This window comes from Oncorhynchus kisutch, linkage group LG6 (genome assembly GCF_002021735.2).
Source record: "Oncorhynchus kisutch isolate 150728-3 linkage group LG6, Okis_V2, whole genome shotgun sequence".
NCBI classification, from domain to species: domain Eukaryota; kingdom Metazoa; phylum Chordata; class Actinopteri; order Salmoniformes; family Salmonidae; genus Oncorhynchus; species Oncorhynchus kisutch.
Genome location: NC_034179.2, coordinates 69813800 through 69836263, shown reverse-complemented (window position 1 = coordinate 69836263; position 22464 = coordinate 69813800). Strand labels below are relative to the sequence as shown.

General features: G+C 42.5%; 2 protein-coding genes across 2 annotated transcripts; both read left to right on the top strand.

The window, feature by feature from the left end:
• Positions 1-67: 67 nt before the first annotated feature.
• odad4 (outer dynein arm docking complex subunit 4) lies at positions 68-22228 on the top strand. Its single transcript, XM_020486491.2, has 11 exons — positions 68-271; positions 17679-17810; positions 18094-18247; positions 18377-18438; positions 18552-18708; positions 18959-19183; positions 19276-19483; positions 20209-20295; positions 20447-20643; positions 21575-21675; positions 21768-22228. The coding sequence occupies exons 1-11, from the start codon at positions 155-157 to the stop codon at positions 21795-21797; spliced, it is 1470 nt and encodes a 489-aa protein (XP_020342080.1). The 5' UTR covers positions 68-154; the 3' UTR covers positions 21798-22228.
• LOC109893309 (heat shock 70 kDa protein) lies at positions 7681-11275 on the top strand. The gene is made up of 2 exons (XM_020486488.2): positions 7681-7886; positions 8864-11275. The coding sequence occupies exon 2, from the start codon at positions 8887-8889 to the stop codon at positions 10819-10821; it is 1935 nt and encodes a 644-aa protein (XP_020342077.1). The 5' UTR covers positions 7681-7886; positions 8864-8886; the 3' UTR covers positions 10822-11275.
• Positions 22229-22464: the final 236 nt, after the last annotated feature.

The following is a 22464-nucleotide window of genomic DNA, read 5'->3' as shown; positions in this document are numbered from 1 at the left end:
TGTGGTTAGGTTTAAAATCACGTTTTAAGAAGATAAATTGTAGAAATAGGCTGGGTTTAAGCCTTTGTGGATGTGGTAACTAGTGACGACATAGAATGACCCATCGAGAGACTTATGTCTGTTGCTAGGATACCACTGGGACTTTGTTGCAAACATGTCTGACAATGAAGGAGACCAAGGACCCAAAAGCACATTTTCTACTTACATGGCCGAGGGGGACCAGTTGTACCAGAAAGGAGAGTATGTCAAAGCCATTGAAAGCTACTCAACGGTATGGCTTTAACTTTACTCTGTGTGTCGTTAACTAGCAGCTACAGTAGCTAGTAAAGTTAGCTAGCTAACGTTAGTGGGAGAGAGGATTGGCAGAAGTAGGAAGAGGGTGGAAGCAGGAATAGGTACAGTGAGGACTATTGTATTGCTTCGTTCGTAACCAAGTGCTAAATGTGAATTTACCACATACGACTAGAAAAAAAATCGCTTGGAACACCCCTCCAACTGGTAGCTAACATAATCTTACTCGTGGGAACCTCGTCAATCAGCCTGCGCTCCGGCTCTCACGTCACCTATTAAGGACATTTTCGGCAGTTGAATGCTACAACAACAAGTCATTTATAAAATACATGTATTAATATGGTTGTTAAACCATATAATGTTTTTACAAGCATGATCGCTGTACTTTTAGTATATGGTTTATGCAAGTTGTTGGTCATTAGCCAATCAGCGTTTCTCAACTAGTTCAAAGCACGTGATCGCATCCGACTACTATTTACAACTTCGCCATAGAGGGCTGCACACATTAGTTTGTTCTCATAGACTAGACGTAACATAGTAAACGTAAATCCGTGACACTCAATTAGATTTTACGTTTGGTAAGGTTACTTAAGGGATGGTGGATAGGCTTATAAACGGGAACGTCTAGAAACCCAATGGTTGCATGTTCAAACCTCATCATGGACTACTTGAACATTTTAGCTAATTATGAAATTCAACTATTCACTACTTTTGAGCTACTTTGCAACTATTTAGCATGTTAACTAACCCTCCCCTTAACCATTTAACCTAACCGTAACCCTAACCTAGCTAACATTAGCCACAACAAAATGGAATTCATAAAAAAAAAAAGGCCAGCCGTGCTTCTAGCCCCTTGGCAGTTGGCAGTATTTTTTTTTTTTACGTGTTATTTCTTGCATTATTAGCCCAGAATTTTTTTGTGTTATTACATACAGCCGGGAAGAGCTTTTGGAGATTAGAGCGGTGGTAACTCACCAGCATTACGACCAGCAATATGACTTTCCCGAATCGGATCCTTTGTTCGTACCCTCCAGGGCAATTTAACTGATTCCAGAGGCTGATCCAAAACGCCACCGGCGGAAAAGAGGTATAACGAGTGGACTTCTAGTCCAACTCAGGAGGTGTGCACACCACCCACTGCTTACGAGTATATTACTCGCTAATGTTCAGTCTCTGGATAATAAAGTTGATGAGCTCAGGGCGAGGATTTCCTTCCAAAGAGACATCAGGGATTGTAACGTACCCTGTTTCACAGAAACATGGCTCTCTCGGGATACAATGTGTGAGTCCATACAGCCAGTTGGGTTCTCAGTTCATCGCACAGACAGGAATACATATCTCTCCAGGAAGAAGGAGGGCTGGGGTGTATGTTTCATGGTTAACTACTCATGGTGTGATTGGGATAACGTACAGGAACTCAAGTCCTTTAGTTCACCTGACCTAGAATACCTCACAATCAAATGCCGACCGTATTACCTCCCTAGCCGCGTCCTCGGAGCATGCGCAGACCAGCTGGCTGGAGTGTTTACAGACATATTCAATCTCTCCCAATCCCAGTCTGCTATCCCCACGTGCTTCGATATGGCCACCATTGTTTCTGTACCCAAGCAAGAAAACTGAACTAAATGACTATATAGCCGTAGCACTCACTTCTGTCATTATGAAGTGCTTTGAGAGACTAATCAAGGATCATATCACTTCTACCTTACCTGACACCCTAGGCCCACTTCAATTTGTTTACCGCCCCAATAGATCCACAGACGATGCAATCACTATCACACTGCCCTATCCCATCTGGACAAGAGGAATACTTATGTAAGAATGCTGTTCATTGACAATAGCTCAGTATTCAACACCATAGTACCCTTCAAGCTCATTATTAAGCTTGAGGCCCTGGGTCTGAACCCCGCCCTGTGCAACAGGGTCCTGGACTTCCTGACGGGCCGCCCCCAGTTGGTGTTGGTAGGAAACAACACCTCCACTTCACTGATCCTCAACACTGGGCCCCACAAGGATGCGTGCTCAGCCCCCTCCTGTACCCCCTGTTCACCCATGACTGCGTGACCACGCACGCCTCCAATCATCAAGTTTGCAGACGACATAACAGTAGTAGGCCTGATTACCAACAATGACGAGACAGCCTACAGGGAGGAGGTGAGGGCCCTGGGGGTGTGGTGCTGGAAAATAACCTCTCACTCAACATCTACAAAACAAAGGAGCTGATCGTGAACTTCAGGAAACTGCAGAAGGAGCACCCCCTATCCACATCAACGGGACCGCAGTGGAGAAGGTGGAGTTCCTCGGCGTACACATCACTGACAGACCGAAATGGTCCACCCACACAAAGACAGTGTGGTGAAGAAGGCGCAACAGCGCCTCTTCAACCACAGGAGGCTGAAGAAATTTAGCTTGGCACCGAAAACTCTCACAAACTTTTACAGATGCACAATTGAGAGCATCTTGTCAGGCTGTTTCATCGCCTGGTATGGCAACTCCACCGCCCGAAACCGCAGGGCTCTCCAGAGGGTGGTGCATTCTACCCAACGCATCACCGGGGGCAAACTACATTCCCTCCGGGACACCTACAGCACCCGATGTCACAGTAAGGCCAAAAAGATCATCAAGGACAACAACCACCCGAGCCACTGCCTGTTCACCCTGCTATCATCAATAAAGCGAGGTCAGTACAGGTGCATCAAAGCTGGGGCCGAGAGACTGATAAACAGCTTCTATCTCAAGGCCAATCAGACTGCTAAACAGCAATCACTGGCACATTAGAGGCTGCAGCTCTATATACAGACTTCAGATAATTGGCCACTAATTAACACAAGTCACTTATCTCGTGTATATACTCTATTCTATTCTACTGTATTTTAGTCTATGCCGCTCTGACATTTATATATTCTTAATTCCATTCCTTTACTTTAGATGTGTGTATTGTGTATATTGTTGTGAAATTGTTAGATGTTACTTGTTAGATATTACTGCACCGTTGGAGCTAGAAACACAAGCATTTCGCTACACCCGCAATAACAGCTGCTAAACACGTGTATGTGTTCAATAAAATTTGATTTGATTTCAACATATACGTTTTTCCAATTCGTAACATATCATACCAAGCCCCATCGGTTCCTGAATGGACACCCCTCCCCTGCTTTGCTAGCTGTAGACATGGTCCTTCGCCCCCAGCACGCAGCAGGCGGGACCAACATCATGTGGTAGTTAGCTAGCACACAGTGTCGCCCCTGTCTGCCGTGTACTGGAAAAAACCTTTTGCCCCCGACAGGCGGGGGCAAAAGACACTGTCTACCAGTAGCCCCCGCCTCCCACTAGCACAGCTAGCTTCCTAGTTAGGTTCACCACATGCTAGTTAGCTAGCTAGATAGCACACGGTGTCACCCCCGCCTCCCACCTGGGGTGTACCGGACTATCTTGCTAAAATAACAGTGTCCTTCACTCCCTCTCTACTGGTGTATGGCCAGCTATCTACCGTTGCCGCACCTTCTTCTGTGGGGTTTATCGGCAGCTGGCATCCAACCGTATTGTGCGTCCAACCTACTGTACTGGCACACCGCCCACCTTCCGTCTCCTAGTTTAAAAGTTGACCAATATAATTATAAAGAGGGGTTTCTGCAGATATAGGAATGTCTATATGCAGGAACGCCCCGAATTGCAGGCCGCAATTATCTTGGTCCCAACAGAGATCATTGTCTCATGGTCAACATTTGTTTTCATGTAAAAAAAAATAGCTGCTTCAACTTCAGTGGCCTCTCCTAGTCGGGCATGCGAGTTCAAGTGCGCCTAGTATATGTGTGGTCTCATTGAAATAGAGTAGGCTGCCTATGCATGGGTTGAAAATCACGTGGCAGTTATCGTTCCAAGGAAATGTACTTAAATAGGATTAGACTATAATTTAATACAGTGTGTGTAAATAAATATTGATAGTGGAAAAAAGTGGAGGGCGCTCAACCAATGTGAGTCCAGGTGCAATCAAAATGTTTTATCATCATCGAAAAGCACATAGGCTGCTACCATGGTGAGTGAGAGTTGTGCTTTTCATTTTCAATAAATATTGATTACTGATTTATTTGTCTCTGCCTGCAGATCGTCCTCCTAAAAGGTAGGCTCTATCTTATAAGGGGTGGCACGGTAGCCTAGTGGTTAGAGTGTTGGACTCGTAACGGAAGGTTGCAAGTTCAAACCCCCGAGCTGACAAGGTACAAATCTGTCGTTCTGCCCCTGAATAGGCAGTTAACCCACTGTTCCTAGGCCGTCATTGAAAATAAGAATTTGTTCTTATCTGACTTGCCTAGTTAAAAAAAAATTATAATAAGCAAAAACCTAGTACAAGTCTGTTGTCATTCTTGCTGCTTCAAGTTCCATAGGACCATAGGTGCTCATGTGGTCTCAATTAAGCAGAGTAGGCTTTAGCTGCATGGGCAGAGAGGCACAGGGCAGTTATCTTTCCAAGGAAATCTACTTCCTAAATGATTAGGTTATAGTTTACTACATTGTCTTGAAATAAATATTGATCATCCATATTAGTCTCTGTCTAAAAATCGTCCCACTCCTAAAAGGTAGGCTATACAAATAGCTCAAGAGAAAGTGCAAGTCTCTCCAACTCTGCTCTCTTCAAACTACACTGAACAAAAATATAAACACAACATGTAAAGTGTTGGTCCCATGTTTCATGAGCTGAAATAAAAAATCCCTGAAATGTTCTATACTCACAAAAGCTTATTTCTTTCATATCAAGAAGCTGATTAAACAGCATGCTCATTACACAGGTGCACCTTGTGCTGGGGGCAATAAAAGGCCACTTTAAAATGTGCAGTTTTGTCACACAACACAATGCCACAGATGTATTCAAGTTTTGAGGGAGCGTACAGTTGGCATGCTGACTGCAGGATTGTCCACCAAGCTGCCTCCAGGGTGCCAATGAGTATTTCTGTCTGTAATAAAGCCCTTTTATGGGGAAAAACTCATTCTGATTGGCTGGACCTGGCTCCCCAGTGTGTGGGCCTATGCCCACCCATGGCTGCACCCCTTCCCAGTCATGTGAAATCCATAAATTAGGGTCTAATTAATTTATTTCAATTGACTGATTTCCTTATATGAACTGTAACTCAGTAAAATCTTTGAAATTGTTGCGATAGCGAGTCGGACAGAAAGCCAGCGGGTGCGGGCAGGTGCTGTATGACTCTACTTCATAATTGGTCAATTCCCATCTCCCACTTGGTTATGAACGGAGTATATATTTGTATCATGTTTCCATGATAGACGGAGGGCCACAAAATATTTTTGAAAGGTTGCAATCACCACCGTCTGTGAATATTGATGTATTTATAAATACAACTAGCTACTGCTACATGGGAATTATGTTTACAATACAGTGCATTCGGAAAGTATTCAGACCCCTTGACTTTTTCCACATTTTTTTACGTTACAGCCTTATTCTAAAATTGATTCAATTGGTTTTTCCCTCATCAATCTACACACAGTACCCCATAATGACAAAGCAAAAACAGTTTTTTGAAATTTAAGCAAATTTATAAAGCTCTGTCAGGTTGGATGGGGAGCATCACTGCAAAGCTATTTTCAAGTCTTTCCAGAAATGTTAGATTGGGTTAAATTCCGGGCTCTGGCTGGGCCACTCAAAGGACATTCAGATACTTGTCCCGAAGCCACTCCTGCGCTGTCTTGGCCTTGTACTTAGGGTCGTTGACCTGTTGGAAAGTGAACCGTCACCCCAGTCTGAGGTCCTGAGCGCTCTGGAGCAGGTTTTCATCTCTGTACTTTGCTCCGTTCGTCTTTCCCTCGATCCAGACGAGACGCTTGGCACTCAGGCAAAAGAGTACAATCTTGGTTTCATCAGACCAGACAATCTTGTTTCTCATGGTCTGAGAGTCCATTAGGTGCCTTTTGGCAAACTCCAAGCAGGCTGTAATGTGCCTTATACTGAGGAGTGGCTTCCATCTTGCCACTCTACCATAAAGGCCTGATTGGTGGAATGCTGCAGGGATTGTTGTCCTTCTGGAAGGTTCTCCCATTGCCACTCTGGAGCTCTGTCAGAGTGACCATCAGTTCTTGTCACCTCCTTGACAAAGGCTCTTCTCAACCGATTGCTCAGTTTGGCCAGGCGGCCAGCTCTAGGAAGAGTCTTGGTGGTTCCAAACTTCTTCCATTTAAGAATGATGGAGGCTACTGTGTTCTAGGGAACCTTCAATGCTGCAGACATTTTTTGCTACCCTTCCCCAGATCTGTGCCTCGACACAATCCTGTCTCGGAGCTCTAAGGACAATTCCTTCGACCTCTTGGCTTGTTTTTTTTCTGACATTCACTGTCAACTGTGGGACCTTATAGAAAAAGGTGTGTGCCTTTCCAAACCATGTCTAATCGATTGAATTTACCACAGGTGGACTCCAATCAAGTTGTAGAAACATCTCAAGGATGATCAATGGAAACAGGATGAACCTGAGCTCAATTTCGAAATCTGATAAGTATCTGGGTCTGAATTGTTATGTAAATAATGTATTTCTGTTTTTTATTTTTAATAAATATGTATCAATTTCTAAAAACCTGTTTTCGCTTTGTCATTATGAGGTATTGTGTGTTGATTGATTAAAAATATATAATTGTATCAATTTTATAATAAGGCTGTAACGTGACAAAATGTGGAAATACTTTCCAAGTGTATTAGCAAATAGTTTAGCTACCATTTGTGTTTTTTTGTCATTAAAATTCACAGGAGAATGTCACAAGCAGTTCACATTTGCTTAGCATAAGCAAGATATCCCCATAATGGGGATATCATGGGGATATCTTGTTTGTGGTAAGCAAATGTGAACTAATGGGCCATCAGTAAGGAATAGGCTAGACTAGAATGGTATAGAACAGTTTAGCATTGAATAGAATAGAGAAGGATTAGCCGGTGTGTTCATCATTTGTCTTTCAATTAAAAATGAATACTGGATATGTACTCTGGCTTTAATACAAAAAAAGGATCTTCCCTGGAGGCACATTAACTTGTGGTGAGTTGCTTGTATGCCTATAGGCACTCAACTGTCTTACAATACATATCTATTTTTCATTAGTGAGACAAAAATTATAGACTGACATCTCGTGAACTGTTGAGGAGCTGCAGTGTAACCGATAGACTGAAACGTCGACTGAATAAGGTTGAACCGCATGCTATTCCATTTGTGTTGAAATTTGAATCATTAACTGTTTTGATTATTTTAATCAAGACAAATAATGGTTTCATTATTTGTGTGCTGTGTGTGTGCGTTCTAGACAGGTCTCCGCGCCTCTCGAAAGCTCTGGAAAGACGAGAACTTTCTTTTCCTGCGCGTGCAATGCATGCGCCTCGCAGGTGCGTCATTGCGCAGGAATACTGCGCTCTCATTGGGCAATGTAGTCAGAGCGTTCGAGAAATGTCTAGAAATCCTAAGTTATTTTTTTTTAGGCAATGGGGATGGTATATATTCTGGTGAAGTACATTCAGATTCGATCATCGACCCAACGAGAATACTAAAGGGAAAAGAAAGCAAGAAAAGAGAAGAGCCACGTTCGAAAGACCTCTACATTCATAAACTGTAAGTAAAGAGATTAATTCAGTACCCTATTTTCATAATGGCCGTGACAGTTATAAACTTGATAGAAATAGAAAATGAAGCTATGTTGGTTGTGTCGACATAGCCGATTTAGCTATAACATTATGCCAGAATATTTGGTTAACTAATAAATAAATAATATTATAAAGATATAATATTCATCCATTGATTATGTTATTTCATTTTATATTTTATGTTATTTCATTTCATTTTTTTTGTAGCATATTATAATTAGTTATTTCTTCGTTTTTAAGAAAATCTGCTCTAATTCTGTGAAGATAATACAATATTATTCAGGAGTGTTCATAGAAAAAAATGTAGGCCTGTTGTGAAAAGAGTTTCTCTGTAATAGATTAGCAGAAATGATTGTGTCTGCCATTGTCTTTGTTCAACTCCACTGAAAATGTGCCTGGCCAGTATTAGTGTATAACACAAATATATAACACAAACATTGACAACAGTGTTGTAATCAGACCTGGGTTCAAATGCTTATTATTGTTTTTCAAGGACTTTCAAATACCAGTACATTTTGAAATATAAATAGTTGAATATTGGAATGTGTTTGGAAATATATTTGGAATGAATTGGCATGTATTTGAAAATACTCAAATACACAGACAAGTGTATTTTAAAATTAAAATATTAAAATATTCCAAGCATTTGAACCCAGAATTGTTTGTTCCTAGGTGTATTAGAAATGTATTTGAAAATAGTTTCAAATTATATTTATATGAAATTATTAGAAAATACTTAAATAGAAGTTACCAGATTATCTGAAAATATTAAAATACACAGAAAATAAGAATTACAAATACTTAAGAACGCATGTATTTTAACCCAGGTCTGGTTGTTATTCAAGTATATTTAGGATAACATCTCTGTTGGTTGAGATTGACATTACTTGCACCTAGGTTTTTGTAGAATAATATCAATTTCTAAAATATTTCATTATTTTGTAGGCAACTAACTCCAAACCATCAAGATGTCATCAGCTAAAGGCCCGTCTATCGGCATTGACCTGGGCACCACCTACTCCTGTGTGGGGGTGTTCCAGCATGGCAAAGTGGAGATCATCGCCAACGACCAGGGCAACAGGACCACGCCCAGCTATGTGGCCTTCACAGACACTGAGAGACTCATCGGAGACGCAGCAAAGAACCAGGTGGCCATGAACCCCAACAACACAGTTTTCGACGCCAAACGCCTGATTGGCCGAAAGTTCAACGATCAGGTCGTGCAAGCTGACATGAAGCACTGGCCCTTCAAGGTGGTCAGCGACGGAGGAAAGCCTAAAGTTCAGGTCGATTACAAAGGTGAGAACAAATCCTTCAACCCAGAGGAGATCTCCTCCATGGTCCTGGTGAAGATGAGGGAGATCGCTGAGGCTTACCTGGGCCAGAAGGTGTCCAATGCAGTCATCACAGTCCCTGCCTACTTCAATGATTCACAGAGACAGGCCACTAAGGACGCTGGAGTGATCGCTGGGCTGAATGTGCTGAGGATCATCAACGAGCCCACGGCGGCAGCCATCGCTTACGGCATGGACAAAGGCAAGTCCAGGGAACGCAACGTCCTGATTTTTGACCTGGGTGGGGGCACCTTCGACGTGTCCATCCTGACCATCGAGGATGGGATTTTTGAGGTGAAGGCCACAGCTGGAGACACTCACCTGGGCGGGGAGGACTTTGATAACCGCCTGGTCAGTCACTTTGTGGAGGAGTTCAAGAGGAAACACAAGAAGGACATCAGCCAGAACAAGCGGGCTCTGAGGAGACTGAGGACAGCCTGCGAGAGGGCCAAGAGAACGCTGTCCTCCAGCTCCCAGGCCAGCATTGAGATTGACTCCCTCTTTGAGGGCATCGACTTCTACACCTCCATCACCAGGGCTCGTTTTGAGGAGATGTGTTCTGACCTCTTCAGGGGAACACTGGAGCCTGTGGAGAAAGCCCTCAGGGATGCCAAGATGGACAAGGCCCAAATCCACGACGTCGTCCTGGTCGGAGGCTCCACCCGGATCCCCAAGGTCCAGAAGCTCCTGCAGGACTTTTTCAACGGCAGAGAGCTAAACAAGAGCATCAACCCAGACGAGGCGGTGGCCTATGGCGCTGCCATCCAGGCGGCCATCTTATCTGGCGACAAGTCTGAGAACGTCCAGGACCTGCTGCTGCTGGATGTGGCTCCCCTGTCCCTGGGCATCGAAACCGCCGGAGGTGTCATGACCGCCTTGATCAAACGCAACACCACCATCCCATCCAAACAGACCCAGACCTTCACCACTTACTCCGACAACCAGCCCGGGGTCATGATCCAGGTCTACGAGGGAGAGAGAGCCATGACCAAGGACAACAACCTCCTGGGGAAGTTTGAGCTCTCTGGGATCCCCCCTTCCCCACGAGGAGTCCCTCAGATCGAGGTGACCTTTGACATCGACGCCAACGGAATTCTGAACGTAGCAGCGGTGGACAAGAGCACGGGCAAAGAGAACAAGATCACCATCACCAACGACAAGGGCCGGCTCAGCAAAGAGGATATTGAGAGGATGGTGCAGGACGCTGACAAATACAAAGCTGAGGATGACGCACAGAGGGAGAAGATGGCAGCCAAGAACTCCCTGGAGTCATACGCCTTCAATATGAAGAGCAGCGTGGAGGACGACAACATGAAAGGCAAGATCAGTGAGGAGGACAAAAAGAAAGTGATAGACAGGTGCGACCAGACCATTTCCTGGTTGGAGAACAACCAGCTAGGCGACAAAGAGGAGTATGAGCATCAGTTAAAGGAGCTGGAGAAAGTATGCCAGCCTATCATTACCAAGCTATACCAGCAGGGAGGGATGCCCACAGGTTGCTGTGGAGATCAGGCACGGACCAGCTCTGGTGTTAGCTCCCAAGGCCCAACCATTGAAGAGATTGACTAAAGTGAGGGACTTGTATAAAGGACTTTTCAAAATGTATAAGTATCACCGAATATAATTTGCTATTCAGGAAATACTTTGTACTTGTACTTATTTCTACTGGTTAAAATGTTAATGCATAGCCTCCCGGGTGGCGCAGTGGTTAAGGGCGCTGTACTGCAGCGCCAGCTGCGCCACCAGAGACTGGGTTCGCGCCCAGGCTCTGTCGTAACCGGCCGTGACCGGGAGGTCCGTGGGGCGACGCACAATTGGCCTAGCGTCGTCCGGGTTAGGGAGGGTTTGGCCGGTAGGGAAATCCTTGTTTCATCGCGCACCAGCGACTCCTGTGGCGGGCCGGGCGCAGTGCGCGCTAACCAAGGTTGCCATGTGCACGGTGTTTCCTCCGACACATTAGTGCGGTTATTTCATACTATATTTCATTGCTGGACATTGCAAATAAAATGTATTGAAATAAGTTTCTAGGTCTCTTGGCTGTTTCCTTGAATTTGTTCTCATCATAACACATTCAGTATTCACATTTCTATAATATTTCTTACACAAAATTGTAAACAAAACTTTGATAGATGGCTAAACCACCAGAGATACCCGAATGGCCACAATGGCTATCAACTCTGTATTCTCTGATAACATCTGATCCAATCACTACGGTACTTCTTGGAAAAAGAGGCACAAATATATTTCTGCCACATATTTTTTTTAAATATTACAGGTCACAGTTTTCTTTACTTTGTGCTTAATGGTGTTAAGCTCAGGGAACCAAATACTGTATAATTAATTGATTTTGAAGTATTTAAAGTGGAACTGACAGCATTTGAACTACTTTGCAGATATGAAACAAATGGGCAATCATAATATCAGTAAAACATCAAATTCCCAGTTTATGCTTCAAAACCAACTTTATAAGAGGTTTTAAAATTGGTTCTATTTGACTCAAAATTCCATGAAGTAAAGTAAGGCATTGTTGGGAGAATAGATGGATGCAGTTCAATGCATGATTAATATAATTCACCAATGCATTTCTTGGTAGTCCAAAACATTTTGCTATCAGGTTGTAAATCACAGCTGGCCTGGTACTATGTTTGCTGCTGCCATTCATTCGGGATGCACCTTTTCAGTTTCAATAACTTAATATTTTGAACAAAAAACAGACTTAACTAATGCTGGGAATGTCAATGCAATGAAACTATAAGGTGTTCACCCATAAAATGTATGTTTCATTCAATGAAAAACATGTTTTAAGTTGACATTTTACAACCTATAGCTAAGTTATTGTTATCTGGGGTTGTTGAATACTTTTTGATTAGGGTCGCAGCATATTAATGCACATCTGCAAGCGTAGCAGCAAAGGCTGGACAAATGATTTATCTATTTTGTTTTAAAATGTTAAGATGCTATATACAGCATATGTACATAAGTGGACATTATAAAGGGCCATGTTTTTTTCAAATAAACAATGGCCCGTGTGAGTCGCAGTTGCACGTTTTCGTTGGGTACTTCAAAACTTCAATAATTCCAAACCTAGGAGGCTCGTGGTTCTCACCCCATTCCATAGACTTCCGCAGTAGTTATGACTACACCTGGAGTACGTCCTCCAACCTATCAGAGCTCTTGAAGTATGAACTAACAACTTTTACATCTAATCAAAGGATCCGATAATTGATTTAGTACTGAAAGCATAAGCTACAGTTAGCTAGCACTGCAGTGCATAAAGTGTAGTGAGTAGTTGACTCAGAAAGAAAGGCAATAGTTGAAGCAGCATAGATAGAGAGAGCGAGCTAGCTATATTTCGTTGTATTCTTTTTCTTCTTAGTCTATCTTTCACTTAGCTAATGCAGCTAATTTAGCCTACCCAAATATCCTGACTCAAACAGAGAGGAATGCTTTTTATGTTAGCTAGCTGGCTAAGGCTTTCCAACACTGCAACTCTTCCAAGTCAATGTAAGCTTTGGTTTTATAAATGTATTGACACCGGGACCCACCGGTTTAACTGCTAAACTACTTGCTGTACACTGTGATGCATGATTGTACACTTGGGATTGGATTGTGGGTGTACCAATGCGTTGGTTCTATTTTGTTTTGTTTTACTATAACCTTGATATGGTGACGATGTAGGTTGTGTAGCGTTTAGGGGTTATGGTGTGAAGGTTTGGCATGGAGATGTTTTTGTGCCTAGTCACAGACAGCTGTTGTGTTGTGTACTGAAGCCCACAAGTGAAGGGAAAAAGTGAAAGCTTGTAGATGCGAGAAGGAATTTTACAACAAGCAAAGTGATAATGCTCTATGTGGCTGCTATGAAATTGAACTGTGGGTGATCAGGGGTGTATTCATTCTGCCGATTCTTTGGCAAAATGCTTCTTAAACAGAACGAAATGGGGCGGGACCTACCTGAATTTGTCCAATAGAAACTCTTGAAACGTTTTGCAACTGTTTGGACTAAAGATTACACCCCAGATGCAGGCAAGTGTGTGCAAGGCGGTATTGAATGTGTCTCTGTCACCTTGATTACTCCAATTTGTCTCTCGACCTCTGCACCTACAATATAAACTTTTATTTCTAGGCTATAGGTTGTAGCAATCTCTTGATTGGTATTTGGCAAATTTGAGTAACATGTAGTAGCCTACACCTATTGATGTTACATTGAGCTGGGTGAATGGGAATATGAATGAGAGTCATCCAATATGCTGTAATAGAAATAAGGCTATGGTCATAAAACAAAATCCTCCATAATCTTCAACGGCACAAACCGGCACTGCTGCGTATATAATGTGAAGTGGGTCCTAATTTAGTAGTTGCATTGTGCTGCAGTGCGGTATGGTAAGGCACCTTTTAAAGTGTGTGAAATCATAGTATTTTACTGTCAGCCATTGTTGCTGTTAATGCTCATTCAGACCACCAGAGGGCATTTTTGAGCACATCTACTCCAGCCTGAAAGAAATTACTGCGGACCTACAGTAAGACTACAAAATAAGGCCACGTTGTCGACAGTTTTATGGGTTTAACTGAATGAACGATTATCTAGAATAAATTAGTCGCCTTCTTTTCTTTCTAATGGGCAGCAAACTGTATTTTTTAAAATAAATTTCAGTTTCACACTGTGGTAAATAAAGATGTTAAGCCATATTTTCACCTAAACTCATTTCTATTGATAGGGTGCCATTGAGGCAGTTTACGATATAGATTATTTTGTTATAAGGTAACTGTTTGTTATGTGGCGTCTGTGTTTCTATACAATCATTCAAATTAGTTTCCAGCACCAATTAGCTGTTATGAGCGTTTCGGCTAGCTATTGTCCAATTTAATTTCTCATCGAGGTGTGAACTGTAACTCACATCCATTACTACTGTAAGCCCAGTATTCTAAAAAATGAAAAACAGCATCTACAGTACTTTTTCATCAACATCTTTGTGTTTTTGTTAATAAAATATATTATAATTTGATTTTTTTAAAAGACTGTTTCAAAATGCAGATGTTTATTAGGTTACTGTACAGCAGCTGTTACCAAACTAGGGGTCGGGACCAAAGCTCCCACTGGATATCTGACACCTCCTAACTCGATATTGTCTGGCAAAGACTCTGCATCAAAACTCAGCAGGACAGACAGTATCTTCTCTGTTTCACCACGCTCTCCACCGGGTCTGCGTCACACCAAACGGCAGGCGTCACAGACACCGGGAATCTTCCATTTCAGTTGGTTCTCAACATTTAACACCACCCCAGTTATCACTCATTTCAACAGCCCTCAGCTCTGGAGAGCAAAGCAAATCAAAGTTCTTGTCCCAAGACGTGTGGTGCGCGGTATCTTGTATTTTCAGCCATGTAGCGTCGACTCAAGAAACTCTTAACAGTCGCCATTACACTTCTTCTTCGATATGATATGATGATGGTCCGCAAACAAACGTTTAAAGTGCACCTACTGTGCTGGAATGTACGATCAATCATGATCTGTCCCTATTCTGTACTACCATGAACATCAAATTCAAAACCAAATAAATCCCTAACTTTTACCACACCCCAACCCCATTAAACTTGATCTATATCCTGTTGAAACACTCCACCTTTAGGATTGTTCAGCATGTCAACAACCATTTCAACAGTAACATCTGTTACCCCCAATATCTCTTTTGCCATCTCCACAATAACCTTCAACCTGGCATTTCTGCTTTCCACAACCCGAGTTGTATTGTTAACCTTACTAATAAAATCTACAACTAAATTCATTAGGTAGGTCCACTTAGGTAGGTCAACAGTAGGTCCACTTACTACAGGTACATCCATGTAAGCTCTATCAGTCCTCACTGTAGTTCTACCAATCTGTTTTACGGCCTCTGCATATGATACATCATGACTGATCCTATATCTCTGAGCCTTTTTAGCCTCTCTCTGTACCTGGCATCCAGCAAATTCTGCGCTGTGTTCACCCCCACAATTACAGCACTTAAACCTCACATTGCTTCCACATTCACCGTAATCATGTGCCCCTCCACACTTGGCACATCTTTTCTTTCCTTTACACTGAGCAGCTACATGTCCTAGTATTTGGCATTTAAAACACCACAGTGCAGATGGGACAAATTCTCTAACATTGAAGCTATCTGTACTTTTCCCAGACAGACTTTGTCAAACCTCAGCATCACTGATAAGCCTCTTTCCTACTGATCAACCTTAAGGCCTAAATCACTCTGCCTCCCTTTGCATTTTCTTTAATTTCATCTGTTGGCGTAGATATTGGGACCCCAGTGATGACTCCCCTCAATCTAGCATAATCACTAGGGACACGGCTTTTAATCTTTTTCCCATTAAGGTTTTCCATATTCAGAATCTTCTCTTGCTGAGCCTGGTTACCACATAATATTTACAATATACAATTTCCGATGAACCAAGCTAATTTCACTTCACTTACCTCTTTCTCTACGGCATTAGTTAGTCGGATAGGGTGTAAGTGAGGCCCTGTGGTCTCATCAAACAGTATCACCACTTTCCACTCCAACACATCATTAATCCTGCTTCCTACCTTGGCCCTCTTTATGCTTTTCCTGATCCCTCTTCTTCCTATGTTTTTCCACGAAAGCCCAATCCCATCCTTGACTCTCATCCTCCCACTCCATACCGCCAGAACTGAAACCCATATTGTTTGCATTCCTGCACATTCTGTGGCTTCACCAACTTTTTCTCCATTTCGTCCACACTACTCGCCGCCATTTCCGACCTCTCGTCCCTTCGTCCAAATGTTTTGCCATGCTTCGCTTGCCCCACCGCCATTACACCTCACGGCCATCCTCCCCCATTTACATGTTTTTATTTGGATGGGCAAGGAGGTATGGTATGGCGGCCAGGCCCCCTAAGGCCCGCCCATAATGCTGACCCTGGTTTAAAGTTGAGAGATATCATTCAAGCAAAGTAATGAGACAGGGTGTGTAAGTATGCCTCCAGGATAATAGGCTGTTGGCCTCATGTAAAAAAAAAGACCAAGGACATCCAAAATCCATCAGATTAACTGTTTTTAATGAAGCCAGCAATGCAAATTATTAATCTCAGTGAGAGACAGTATACAGGTATTATTGCATGTTGACCTACCAATCGTAGTGAAATTAAATCTAGTCATGATCAGTTTCATATATTTCATAGTATATTGTCTTGATAGCGGCATTGACGTTAATTTACACACTGTTCACATTTGGGAAAACTGGTCCACCCACTTGGTAGCTAGCAGTGGAGGCTGGTAGGAGGAGCTATAGGCTCTGTGTAATGGCTGGATTGGAATAAGTGGAACGGAGTCAAACGTGGTTTCCATATGTTTGATATGTTTGATACCGTTTCATTTATTCTATTCCAGCCATTACAATGAGCCCATTCTCCTATAGCTCCTCCCACCAGCCTCCACTGGTAGCTAGCTATCGTTAGTTCAAATACAGTGAAATTATGTACTGATATGAAAGTGCAATTGTACACCCGAGGGTTGTACATTTTTGTTTTTTGCCCTAGCACTACATAGCTGATTCAAATAATGAAAGCTTGATGATGAGTTGATTATTTGAATCAGCTCTGTAGTGCTAGGGCAAAAACCAATACGTGCACCCCTTGGGTCCCTTGGGTCGAGTCTGGCTGAAATGTACAAAAGAGGTCCCAGGTGGAGGGTTCTCGGTTGAACGTGGACGCTCATCGGATAGTCTTTGCACTTTGAAACCCACGCCCACCATGATGTATAGCACCGCCCACTGGGAGAAATGGTGAAAAGAGTGGGCGTGTTTGAGTGGTAAGGCTAAAGCAACCGACTGGGGAGGTATATCTCACACAGCCAAAAGTCGGACACTAATGTGGTTTTCCAACAGCAAGGCACAGATCAACATGGCTGTGTTGCAATTGTTTATAAAATGCTTTCATTATAATGTTGAAAAAAAACATGTCTCCTAAGCACAAACGGAAATCATACGTGTGTACATTGTACAATCAATTAGTATGAGAGCGCCTCAAACATCACATTCACATCACGGCACAGTTGGTTCTTGTTTCAGTCATGTCTTTGGTCATGTAAAAAAAAGTAGGAAAGATGATATCTGTGGGGGTAGCTCTAATGATAGCTCTAATGATAGCTAAACAATAAACATTTAGCCACTTATAGCTAGCTATTTAGCTATGACCATATAATCAATTTGCTGTGGTTGAATGCAATCTCTGTGTATATGTATTTAGATCATTTCTTCTGTTACTCAGCTGTCAATCGAAAACGCATTTGCTGGTTGCCAAGTCGTTTGGGCTGTCTCCTCAGTCGGTGGCTGGTGGCTTTTTTGCTACTCAAGTCTACACTACATGTATGTCAAGTTTGTATTTGTAGCTAATGACAGTTCATACATTTCTTTCAGGCATTGATTCTTCAGCAAGATGACAAAAATTGTCTGGTTGCCAGATCCAAATGTTATGTAAAGATGGGAGATTCTGGTAATGCATTGAGGGATGCAGAGGCCTCTCTCAAGGAGGACAAAGAATTCTTCAAGGTGCAATTTAAACATTGGGCATCATTATTCAGCCCTGTTCTATTTTCAGCCTTTGGCATTATTGTGTAGCTGTCATTGTATTGTCTCTCTGCCAGTGTTATTCAGGGAAGCTTTTTATTGACTGTTTTGTTTGGAACGGAACAGATCCCCCTGTTGGCCAGCTACTGTACTGAATTTCAAAGCTTTTTTATTTTCAATGACCACTAGGGCACACTGTTGTTTCTGTTTAGTCATCATTTCCCAAGCAAAATTCATTGATTTATTTGTATTCCTCATTTCCCAGGGTTTGTATCAGAAAGCGGAAGCTTTATACACCATGGGAGACTTTGAGTTTGCCCTGGTGTTTTACCACAGGGGGCACAAACTGAGGCCAGAGCTGCAGGAATTTAGACTGGGAATCCAGAAGGCCCAAGAGGCTATCGACAACTCTGTGGGCAGTAAGTACTGGGTCAAAAAATATTTTTGTAAAAGACCAACAGATTGAGTACCTCATTGTTCTCATTAATGCCGTTTTTTGTAAGTTTTCCATCTGGTTTTCTAAATATCTTACCTTTCTACCACCTCAGGCCCCTCATCTGTGAAACTGGAAAACAAGGGCGACCTGTCCTTCTTCCACAAGGCCGATGAGGTGAGTCAATGGTAAAGCCTTGAGACGATAAGCTGCATCTTTGTCATAATTCCTCCCACCTCGACATGTATGTCATCCTCATGATGAATTCTGTGTGTGGGGTTGATTGGCAGGTGAAGAAGGGACGACCAAAGGGGCTGATTCACCCCCTGAGAAGGGAGATGAGGCAGCAGAACCAGAAGACGCCTAAGAGTGAGAAGACAGCCAAGCAGCTTCTGGGAGAGCTCTACAGCGATAAGGAGTACCTAGAGAAGCTACTGAAAGATGAAGGTGGCGCAGCCAAACATCTTTTACTTAGCATGTTCTTGTATTTTCACTCTTTCCTTTGAGTTTCAGTACACAATCAATACACTGTCACACTTGGGAAGATTCTTTTATCACGTACCCTATCTGGAGAATTTTCCTCTACGTGTCTTTTGATTTCCCTTACACAATCATTATTATCAGCATGAATTACAGAGCCCAGTGTGTGGTAAAGGGCAAATATTCCATTAAAGTCCAAGTCATAAATGGCCTCCAGACTTGGTGAAAGGTAAGATGCGGGATGGGGAGAGACTGCAGGACCTCATCCTCAACTGCATCACCTATCTGGACACACGCACTGAGTTCTGGCGCCAGCAGAAGCCCATCTACGCGCGGGAGAGAGACCGCAAGCTCATGCAGCAGAAGTGGAACAAGACCCGGCAGAACCCTCCCTCTGATCCCACCCGTTTTGTACTCAAGAGCCTGGAAGAGATTGATGCAGGTAAGACAGAACAGACCCAAGGATGAATATGGTAGTTTGATGCTTATCAATACATCCTGGTCAATAGTAAACAGATGTTCCCCCCCTCTAAGCTTTGACTGCAGGCAATGCAGAGAGCAGCCTGAAGAAAGCTCGGGAGGTCCTGAAGTCAGTTCAATGCTGGTCAGAGGAGGTGGTTCCCAATAAGAAAGAGGTGCTGGGGAACCTTCACAGCTGCATTGGAAATGCCCTGATTGACCTGGGGAAAATGGACAGAGCCCTAGACAACCATCTGAAGGACTTGGACCTCGCCAGACAATGGTGAGTGCTGTGGAGTGGACACTTAATTTCAGTCTGACAGGTACACTCAACTACGCATTTATTTTGATAGTGAGGCTAAAACGTTTAATTTGGCTCTATACGGCAGGATTTTGGAGATCAAATGCTAACTTCCCCTCTTATGTTGAGAGGTTAGCATGTATTGGGGGCATGATCTTTGTACATCTTTCTCACTCATCATTATTCATGATTATCCTTAATCATGATAGCGTCCACATTAATGTAGAAGTGTTCAGAAACGTTGTTCTTATTTACAATCAAAGTAATTCCAAAATGACACAATACATTATTTACCATTCATTTCTTTTGGGCACAACATAATCCAAAACACAATCAAAACAAACAGCAAATGCATCCAGCAAGTATGTAGAGTCACAAGCTTGATGGTGTCATTGCATGCTAGGAATATGGGACCAAATACTCCATTTTTGACACCTTCAAATGGGGGGACTATATACATAAAGTGCTTTCATATCTAAAAGGTAAAACAGATATGTATGAAAATAATCTCAAATAAAAGGTGACATTCTGTACTGTCTCCTCATATAAAACATTTGATCTCAAGTCCAAAATGCTGGCGTATAGAGCCAAAATACGTAATAAATACGTAGGGGAGAGTATATGATTGTCTAACAACCCAAGTGCTTTTCACACACTGCATCTTATTTTTTGAACAGTGTTCTTTCACTTTCTTTGTTGTCCAACAGCAAACTCCCAGAGGCAAAGTCAAGGGCACTTGATAATGTTGGCCGAGTGTATGCCAGAATAGGAAAGTTCCCACAGGCTATCGATGCGTAAGTGGAAACTGAAAGTATATGGCATCACATCTGTGTTTTGATTGTGTGATGAAGCAAATAGTTTTCTTTAATACAAAGGACTCCTAATGTATGGATTCGCTGTGTCATTCTATTCACAGTGTTTGTGTATTTGCTTCTCCATTCTCAGCTGGGAGGAAAAGATCCCCCTGGCCAGTGGCGGTTTGGAGAGGACCTGGCTGTTCCATGAGATAGGCCGCTGCTACCTGGAGCTGAAGCGTCACACCGAGGCCCGGGACTACGGCGTTCGCTCACTCGCTGTGGCCGATGAAATCGCTGATGAGAAGTGGCAACTGAACGCCTGTGTGTTGGTAGCACAGTCCGAGAGTAAGTGCAGGTAGAAGTGTGGAGGAACCCTTCCCTTGTTTGAGTCGTTGATAAGTTGTGATGTGTATAGCAATGGCTCCCTGGCATGTATTTTATGTTAATCTTTACAGACTCTTAAAGAAAATAGTATTATCTCATGTCTGAGCTTGATCAAATTAATAAAATGTATTTTTTATGTACTGTGGTTCCATTGAGGGGCGGCAGGTAGCCTAGAGGATAGAGTGTTGGTACAGTGTTGTTTCGAATCCCCGAACCAGCATGGTGGAAAAATTCTGCCCTTGAGCAAGGCAGTAAACCCCCACAACTGCTCCCCTGGTGTCGATGCCGTGGACGTCGATTAAGGCAGCCCACCGCACCTCTCTGATTCAGAAGGGTTGGGTTAAATGTGGAAGACACATTTCGGTAGAATGCATTCAGTTGTACAACTGACTAGGTATCCCCTTTCCCTTGACTTTCTGGGATTGAATGGCAAAATGTCCGTACAATTCTGATAAATGCTGATTCTTTTGAATTACAACCTGGGGACACGAGCGTTGATTTCATAGAAACTTTGGACACGAGTGTTGATTTCATAGAAACTTTGGACACGAGTGTTGATTTCATAGAAACTTTGGACACGAGTGTTGATTTCATAGAAACTTTGGACACGAGTGTTGATTTCATAGAAACTTTGGACACGAGTGTTGATTTCATAGAAACTTTGGACACGAGTGTTGATTTCATAGAAACTTTGGACACGAGTGTTGATTTCATAGAAACTTTGGTCACGAGTGTTGATTTCATAGAAACTTTGGACACGAGTGTTGATTTCATAGAAACTTTGGACACAAGTGTTGATTTCATGGAGACTGTGATTAGTCTTGGTCTACTTGATCTTAGTCATAGCATTAAATTGGTCCTAACAGTCATTTCCTTATGTGTCCCCTCCCAGTGAAGCTTGGCAACATTAAATCCAGTGTTGCCCACTTTGAAAGAGCTTTGGACAGGGCTAAGGTTCTCCAGGATGACCCTGCTAGGGATGCCATCCAGAAGGTTACCTGATCATCCTTGTCAATTCAAGTCAATTCTTTCCTATTGTCAAATCACAATGGCTCACTGATACAATATTTTATGCCCTTATTTAGGCTCTCCGTGAAGCAAGGCAACGTTTATGAGCGCTCATTAGAAGATGACTGAAGAGGAGCCACAGACAGATTTTCAAAGACAATGTAATAAAAATGGTCTTTTAAACATGCTTCTCTGACCTCCACTTGAGTTTTTTTGCATACTTTTATTTTATTTTTTGATTTACGTATTTAGAAATAGAAACATTGCACACATACAAAATGTACATACCCCTTACAGAATAAACTTAGGAGATACAGCTGAGGAAAGGACTTCACTTGGGTGGGAACAAAATCGAATTATTCTATGATGTATTACTTTGAAAATCTATTATTCATCTACACAGGGATTCAATCATTACAGCTATGTATAGTATAATTTGAAGTCTTCCTTTTCATTTATGTGTAGTATTGCAATAAATGCATGTTTCCAATGTAATGTTTTGTAGTGTCTCCTTAATAAAGCGTTTTGTTATGCCTTGCCTAGTGTTTTGGAGTGATTTTTGTTTGCAGTGTAGCGTGCCACCGACTAATGATCCAGAAAGCAATTACTGTGTGTTGAGTCGTTGGCACTTGGCACACATGGTATTGTTAATCTAATTAAAACTATCTGAGAGACCGAGAGAGAGAGAATGACCCAGAAGCTTTATACGCTATAAGGAAATATAGGTTAGGAAGATGGTTAAGATGTGTTTCGATTGCCTTATGAAACTCATTA